At 37.4% G+C, this 9,215-nt stretch overlaps 1 protein-coding gene across 1 annotated transcript; it reads right to left on the bottom strand.

The window, feature by feature from the left end:
• Positions 1-3,405: 3,405 nt before the first annotated feature.
• LOC140805653 (uncharacterized) lies at positions 3,406-4,710 on the bottom strand. Its single transcript, XM_073161913.1, has one exon. It carries the CDS (start codon positions 4,708-4,710, stop codon positions 3,406-3,408), a length of 1,305 nt encoding a protein of 434 aa, XP_073018014.1.
• Between the last annotated feature and the right edge of the window lie 4,505 nt (positions 4,711-9,215).

Raw genomic sequence — 9,215 nt, 5'->3', positions numbered from 1 at the left:
GTATCAGCAATTGTGGGAAACTGATTTAACCGACTATGAGAGTCACGGAGTACCGTTATCCGCCATTTAACCGGGAAAATAAAAAGATAAAGGAAACCTGAAATAAAAACAAACAAAATTAAATGCAACATAAAAATTTAAGGAAAATAAACTCTTCTTGAAAGATTTCATTTTTCAAAAATGGTTTAAGCCTTTGTCCATTCACTTTAAAAACATAACCATTTCTAGGATTTTCAATAACCACAGCTCCATAAGGATACACATGCTTTACAACATTTGGGCATGTCCATCTTGATCGTAATTTTCCTGGGAATATGTGAAGTCGAGAATTATAAAGCAAAACTTTTTTACCAATCTCAAAAGATTTTCTAAGAATTGTTTTATCATGAAATGATTTGATTTTTGCTTTATAAATCTTTGAATTCTCATACGCGTCATTTCTGAGTTCATCAAGTTCATTAAGTTGCAATTTACGCAATTTTTTGGCATCATCCATGCTTGAATTTAAAGTTTTGATCGCCCAATAAGCTTTATGTTCCAAATCCACAGGCAAATGACAATGTTTTCCATAAACTAACCTATAGGGAGACATATTCAATGATGTTTTAAAAGCTGTTCGATATGCCCAAAGTGCATCATTAAGTCGTAGAGACCAATCTTTTCTATTTGAGTTAACAGTTTTTTCCAAAATTTGCTTTATCTCCCTATTAGCTAATTCAACTTGTCCATTTCTTTGAGAATGATAAGGGGTAGTTACTTTATGAGTAATACCATATTTTTTCATTCATGAAGCAAATGGTTTATTAACAAAGTGAGTTCCCCCATCACTTATCATGGCTCGAGGAATTCCAAATCTACTAAATATATTTTCTTTTAAAAATTTGATGACGATTTTATGATCATTTGTTCGACATGAAATTGCCTCTATCCATTTGGAAACATAATCAACTGCAACTAAAATATACAAGTATCCAAACGACGGTGGAAAAGGTCCCATAAAATCGATTCCCCAACAGTCAAAGATTTCAATTTCAATGATAGGATTCAAAGGCATCATGTTTCTTTTTGAAATCGCACCCAATTTTTTCAATTTTCACAGATCTTGCAGATTTCGTGGGTGTCTTTAAACAAAGTGGGCCAATAAAATCCACACTGCAAGATTTTTGCAGCCGTTTTCTTTGAAGAAAAATGTCCTCCGCATGCTTCTGAATGACAAAATTTAATGACACTACTTACCTCATTGTCGGGTATGCAACGTCAAAAAATTTGATCTGGACAATACTTGAACAGATACGGATCATCCCAATAAAAGTTTTTTACCTCATTCAAAAATTTTCTTTTATCTTGGGAACTCCATTGCGGTGGCATTTTTCCTGTCACAAGAAAATTTACTATGTTAGCAAACCAAGGTGTAGTAGTAACTGAAAATAGATGTTCATCAGGAAAATTATCGTTAATTGGTGTCATTTCACAAGATGATCCTGTTACTAGTCTCGATAAATGATCGGCTACGACATTCTCGGTTCCTTTTTTATCTTTGATCACAATGTCAAATTCTTGGAGCAACAAAATCCATCGTATCAGTCGTGGCTTTGCATCCTGTTTGGTCAACAAATATCTAATAGCAGAATGATCAGTAAACACAATAGTCGTTGATCCAATCAAATAAGAACGAAATTTATCTAATGCAACTATTACAGCAAGTAGTTCTTTTTCAGTTGTGGAGTAATTCATTTGAGCATTGTTCAAAGTTCTACTTTCATTGTCACGCCCCGAGACCGGGGTTAGTCGACATCGGCGTTGTTTAACAATCACACAATCGAAACAACAAGCCTTTCGTAGCACAGTATAAACCGAAACCAGTTTATATATCATAATTTCAATGAAATAACATTGTCTTTATAATAACGAAATTCAACGAAATAGTAAATAATGCGGAAGCGTCTTACAATTCTTTAAATCAGAAATTCGAAATAAAGCCTATTAATAATCTGGCAAATCACCAACCCCAAAATTGATCCGTCTCTTCGTCCTCAACCTGCTCTTCGGACTTATCTGGGAGGGGAGAGTAAGGGGGATGAGTATTTTGGGAATACTCAGTAAATGGGGGACTTTGAACACAACATAACCAATTTAATAACATTTTCGAAACATATCATAAATGTACAGCATGCTTTTCATAATCATAACGTAAATTTCATAACATAATAACACTGCGATTTTTCACCTTTCATGGTTTACTGATATCAGTCCCTAAGTTTTAATCCTCTAAGGGGGCGAGCCCATAAAACAGTTCTATCCCACTGTTAAGGGCCATATGTTGGAATTCCACCCATTTTCAGGGAATTCTCACAGTGTCAAACATAAACGTAACAACTTTCGTAAAAACGTATAGACAAAACGACGGTACTCGACCGTATTTTTAAACCACAAAATCGAAATTCGTATGCATAAAACCAAAATTTAAAACAGCCCACTTACAGTGTTTGGATGTACTAAAAACGTGGTGGCTTGGCTTCGAGAATGGGTCGTTCCTTGCTCTACACTCGGCGGCACCTCGGCTTGATCTTTAGGATAATTTCGGGACGATATTTGGGCAGAGTTTCGGCTAGGGGAGCTGCTGAATTTCGAGAATTTCAGCAAGGGAATTTCGAAAATCTTGTGTAGGGAATGAGTAAGAATGATGGAGTATTTATAGGTGGGTGAGATGAGGCTCAACAAGGTAATCGAATCATGTCCATAATTGCCTCCAAATCACACGGTTGACTCCCCATAATTTTATTCCAATCAAAGCTTATTTGGCTACCAAACTTGTGGGATTTAACCTTGATTCCTTCCCTTTTTTGCTTGGCTCGATATCATGGTGCTAGGTCAAGGGATTTTGAGCCAACTTTGATTATATAGTTTCCAATATACTAGTATCTTTCCATCACAAAGTTTGGGCAACTAATCTAGAGGGATTTCGAAATTTCTTGTCATATCCATTCTCAATTCCTTTTATTTGGTGTGATAGTAAATCTTGTAAATAATCTCCCCCAAATTTTCGAAATCTGCATGGTGTATGGCTATTGACTTGGCAAAACTATTTCCAAAAATTAATATCCCAAGGTGCATATCTTATTGTTATTATTTATACAAAGAATCAAATCCTAAAAATTTCCTTACAATTTTATTAACTAACTTAATGAAAATTTTCGGTTCTCACATCCCTCCCTCCTTATGAGAAGTTTCGTCCTCGAAACTGGAGTTGGCCTGGTCTCCAAATAGGTAGGGATATTCCTTTCCCTTACAATCTACTACCGCATTGTTTCTCGCTAACCAATCCATTCCTAAGATGATATCGAAATCGACCATGATCAACTGTATCAAGTCGGCTCTAAAAATCTAATTACCGATACTGATTTTTCAATCTCTGTAAAGTTCGTCAGTTTCAATGGATTTACTAGTAGGTGTGGCTAGTTGGAAAGGTTCGGTTAGCTTATCGGGCTTACGTCCTAACTTCTTACCAAATCTCTTAGATGTACAAGAATGTGTAGCGCCACAGTCAAATAAGACATAAGCAGGCACTTGTTGAAAAAATATGGTACCTGACACAACATCGCTTGCATCATCTGCCTCCTCCTGCATCATGGCAAACACCCTGGCATTTGGTTTGTTCTCCCGTGGTTTATTGGCATTCGCCCCTGGGCTTGACCCGTCTCTTTTACCTGGTCCAGTTGTTTTGTTGTTGGCGGCTGGACAATCTGCCATACGGTGTCCTGGTTTCCCGCATCCAAAGCAGACGCCGCTGGCTCTACGACATTCTCCCAGGTGTCGTAAGTGGCAAGTTGGGCAAGGCTTAATGGCTTGGTAGCCTGAGGCAGGCGAAGTTTCTTTAGATGGTTCACTGGAATGGTTTGGTTTCTTGAACGACTGACTGCCATGAGAGGACTGATCATTCATAGGCCTTTTGTTCCTAATATCCTTCTCTCTGCGCTGGATATCAGTTTCAGCTCGGATAGCTGCGCCCATCAAGTCTGAAAAATTCGTCGGTTGGTAGACTGCTAGGGCTGATTGGATCCTGCTGTTCAACCCCTTCTTGAAGCGGTGCAATTTTAGAACTTCATCCGCCATAATTGCCGGAGCATAAGATCCTAAGGCGTTGAACTGGGAGGTGTACTCGACCACTGACATATCTGGGGCTTGAGTAAGATTTTCAAATTCACTCAACTTCTGCAATCTGACTTCCGCCGGATAGTACTGTTTCAAGAAAGCTTCTTTAAAGTGTTGCCACGTGATTGGTCCTGTAGCTGTCATGGCTGGCGAGATTGCTTCCCACCACTTGCCTGCTCGATCTTCCAGGAATGGCACTATCACGTCCACTTTCAGTGCATCCGGGACTTCCAACAGTCGCAGCTGAGTCTCCACACTTTTCAGCCAACTCTGGCTAACCTCAGGGTCGGCAGCGCCACTGAAAGTTGGGAACCTGTTCTTACGGAGGGACTCGTAATGGAACTTGACTCCGTGCTGTGGTGGAGGTGGTGGTGGTTGATTGGCGTTGTGGTTTACTAACCCCTGAAGTGTCGTCGCCACGATCGTGGCTATGGCCATCAAGTCTGCTTGATTGAGATTGAACTGAGGTGGAGGTCCGTTGCCTTCTCCATTAGTGTTGTTGTTGTTGTTGTTAGCATAACGGGGGTTGCGGTTTTGCCTTGGAGGTCTACCGGCCATTTCCTACAATTTGAATGTTTCTAAGAATTTGTACGAGTAGGATTTATGCAATAGATTGCGTAGAAGTAAATTGAAATCAATGGAACGAATAAAATATTTTATTGATTTCTCAAGCAGGAAAATAAATGAACATGTCCAATCTAAATGAAATAAATGTACTGAATGAAATAGGACATAATAAAATATCAGGGTCATATAGAGTTCAATAAATGAAAATAAAATTTTTTCAAAAATGGAAAGTTTTGAGATAGACATATGGTTTCGAAGGGTATATCGAGAGGATTCCATAACAGTCGACGGAACCAAATTCGGAGTTTTCTACGAAAAAAAATCGAAGGATATGAGCTGGTGGGTTGACTCGTGGACTCGGCCGAGTTGACTCGCCGGGTTGACTCGCAGGAGTAAGGTCGAAGCAAGGGCTTATGACGGTGACGGCGTAAGGGTCACGGAACCGGTAACGGTACAGAAAGAATCGGTCGGAAAACGACCCAATTTGACCGGAAACTCGCTCAAAATCGGTTAACTCACTTGAAATTGGGCGTTTTTGATTGGCTGATTGGAATTCCAAATTGATGGATGGGAAACGTTACCCATGAATCATAGATGGTGTAGGTAAAATTAATTGAAAATCCGAGTATGATTGATAGGGTAATTGGACAAAATACAATTCGGCGTTAGGGTTTGAGCGAAAATTCGTAGATCCGAAATTCCCGTTGTATACGAACACGAAATCTGAAATTGGTTGAGGGCTTTTGTTCGTATTTTTAAGACGATTCTGTAAATGGTCGCCGATTGAAGAAAGGCTACAGGAAGCGGCCGGAATCGGAGGAGAAGCGGCGCGCGCAGTAAGGGCTTGTTTGGCCGTAATTCCGAAAAATTTCCGGATTTTTTTTTTTTTCGAAATTCGATTTTTCCCACTCGGATTATGAACCTGGCGGCTCTGATACCACTTAAATGTCACGCCCCGAGACCGGGGTTAGTCGACATCGGCGTTGTTTAACAATCACACAATCGAAACAACAAGCCTTTCGTAGCACAGTATAAACCGAAACCAGTTTATATATCATAATTTCAATGAAATAACATTGTCTTTATAATAACGAAATCCAACGAAATAGTAAATAATGCGGAAGCGTCTTACAATTCTTTAAATCAGAAATTCGAAATAAAGCCTATTAATAATCTGGCAAATCACCAACCCCAAAATTGATCCGTCTCTTCGTCCTCAACCTGCTCTTCGGACTTATCTGGGAGGGGAGAGTAAGGGGGATGAGTATTTTGGGAATACTCAGTAAATGGGGGACTTTGAACACAACATAACCAATTTAATAACATTTTCGAAACATATCATAAACGTACAGCATGCTTTTCATAATCATAACGTAAATTTCATAACATAATAACACTGCGATTTTTCACCTTTCATGGTTTACTGATATAAGCCCCTAAGTTTTAATCCTCTAAGGGGGCGAGGCCATAAAACAGTTCTATCCCACTGTTAAGGGCCATATGTTGGAATTCCACCCATTTTCAGGGAATTCTCACAGTGTCAAACATAAACGTAACAACTTTCGTAAAAACGTATAGACAAAACGACGGTACTCGACCGTATTTTTAAACCACAAAACCGAAATTCGTATGCATAAAACCAAAATTTAAAACAGCCCACTTACAGTGTTTGGATGTACTAAAAACGTGGTGGCTTGGCTTCGAGAATGGGTCGTTCCTTGCTCTACACTCGGCGGCACCTCGGCTTGATCTTTAGGCTAATTTCGGGACGATATTTGGGCAGAGTTTCGGCTAGGGGAGCTGCTGAATTTCGAGAATTTCAGCAAGGGAATTTCGAAAATCTTGAGTAGGGAATGAGTAAGAATGATGGAGTATTTATAGGTGGGTGAGATGAGGCTCAACAAGGTAATCGAATCATGTCCATAATTGCCTCCAAATCACACGGTTGACTCCCCATAATTTTATTCCAATCAAAGCTTATTTGGCTACCAAACTTGTGGGATTTAACCTTGATTCCTTCCCTTTTTTGCTTGGCTCGATATCATGGTGCTAGGTCAAGGGATTTTGAGCCAACTTTGATTATATAGTTTCCAATATACTAGTATCTTTCCATCACAAAGTTTGGGCAACTAATCTAGAGGGATTTCGAAATTTCTTGTCATATCCATTCTCAATTCCTTTTATTTGGTGTGATAGTAAATCTTGTAAATAATCTCCCCCAAATTTTCGAAATATGCATGGTGTATGGCTATTGACTTGGCAAAACTATTTCCAAAAATTAATATCCCAAGGTGCATATCTTATTGTTATTATTTATACAAAGAATCAAATCCTAAAAAATTCCTTACAATTTTATTAACTAACTTAATGAAAATTTTCGGTTCTCACATTCATAATATATCACATAAGGCTTACCGTTTCTTCTTTGACCTAGTACTGCCCCGACTGCATAATCACTCGCATCGCACATGATTTCAAATGGTAAAGACCAGTCAGGAGGTTGCATGATAGGAGTTGATGTTAAATGTTGAATGATTTTATCAAAAGCATTTTGACATTCTTGAGTCCACTCAAATGCAGTGTCTTTTGTTAAGAGGTTACAAATGGGTTTAGAGATTAAACTAAAGTCCTTTATAAACCTCCTACAAAATACAGCATGTCCCAAAAATGAGCTAATTTTTTTAATGGTTTTTGGAGGGGTTAAATTGGCAATGAGATCAACTTTTGCTTTATCAACTTCAATTCTATGAGATGACACGACATGTCCCAAAACAATTCCAGAAGTAATCATGTAATGACATTTTTCCCAATTTAAAATAAGACATTTTTCCTCGCATCTTTTTAAAAATTTTTCCAAATTTTCAAGACAATTATCAAATGTATTCCCAAAGACAGTTAAATCATCCATGAAAATTTCCAAACAATTTTCAACCATGTCACAAAAAATGCTTAGAATACATCTTTGAAATGTTGTTGTGGCATTGCATAATCCAAATGGCATCCTTCTAAATTCAAATGTTCCAAAAGGACATGTGAATGTAGTTTTTTCTTGATCTTCGAGTGCAATGGGAATTTGATAATAACCTGAATATCCATCAAGAAAACAGTAGTATGGATGATCTGCTACTCTTTCTAAAATTTGATCCAAAAATGATAATGGAAAATGATCTTTTCTATTGGCGTCATTTAATTTTCTATAATCAATACACATCCGCCAACTAGATGGGACTCGACTTGTTAACAATTCACCTTTTTCATTTTTTATCACTGTGATGCCAGATTTTTTTGGAACTACTTGTGTTGGGCTTACCCACTTACTATCAGAAATAGGGTAGATAATCCCAACATCGAGTAGTTTGAGAACTTCAGTTTTCACAACATCTTTCATGTGTGGATTTAATCTCCTTTGTAGTTGTTGAGATGTTTTAGCATTTTCTTCTACGTGAATTTTGTGAGTGCAAATTAGTGGATTAATGCCCTTAAGATCTTTTAGTGTCCAACCAATTGCATTTTTATGTCTTTTAAGCATATCAACTAATTTACCTTCTTGATTACTTGATAGTTTGGAAGAAATTACCACCGGATATGTTTCATCTTCTCCAAGAAATGCATACTTCAATTCTTCTGGCAAAGGTTTTAACTCCAATATGGGTGGTTCGTCTTTGTTCTCATATTTTGCATCAAATTCTTTCTCTGATCCTGGTAACGAGTGATACCTGATAAAATCATCAAGATCAATTTCAGCATTTTCTTTAACAGTTTCAATTGAACAAATATCTAATTGATCACGAGTACTCCCTTCTTGAATGTTTTCTTCCACAAGAGTTTCAATAAGATTTTCATCTTCACTTTCATCTCCTTTGTCATGTGGTTGCTTACAAAGATTAAACACATTAAGCTCCAAGGTCATGTTACCAAATGACAACTTCATTATTTCATTCCTGCAATTTATAAGAGCATTAGAAGTTGCTAAAAATGGACGACCTAAAATTACAGGAATTGCATTACAAGCTTCAATAGGTTGAGTATCTAAAACTATAAAATCGACATGATATACAAAGTTATCAAATTGGACCAACACGTCTTCTTTCATACCTCTTGGCACTTTAACAGATCTATCAGCAAGTAAAAGTGTTACCGAAGTAGGTTTTAACTCGCCTAGATTGAGTTCTTGATAAACTGAATATGGAAGTAAATTCACACTAGCTCCAAGGTCAAGCAATGCTTTTTTAATTTTTCGTTCTCCAATAATACAAGAAATAGTAGGACAACCTGGGTCTTTGTATTTCAAAGTATTATTATTTTGAATGATTGCACTTACTTGTTCGGCTAAAAATGCTTTCTTTTTCACATTCAATTTTCTTTTCACAGTGCACAAGTCTTTCAAAAATTGGCATATGATGGTACCTGTTTTATTGCATCTAATAAAAGAATTTTAAATTTTACTTGTTTAAAAATATCATATATATCAGAATTCAAATTTGATTTTTTTGTAT

This window comes from Primulina eburnea, chromosome 1 (genome assembly GCF_022965805.1).
Source record: "Primulina eburnea isolate SZY01 chromosome 1, ASM2296580v1, whole genome shotgun sequence".
NCBI lineage: Eukaryota > Viridiplantae > Streptophyta > Magnoliopsida > Lamiales > Gesneriaceae > Primulina > Primulina eburnea.
The sequence above is the reverse complement of the archived record's forward strand: the minus strand, read 5'-3'. Positions and strand labels throughout refer to the sequence as shown.

Bases quoted from the DNA above. Each gene is read 5' to 3' on its own strand.
- LOC140805653 (XM_073161913.1), bottom strand. From the start codon at position 4,710: ATGGCCGGTAGACCTCCAAGGCAAAACCGCAACCCCCGTTATGCTAAC.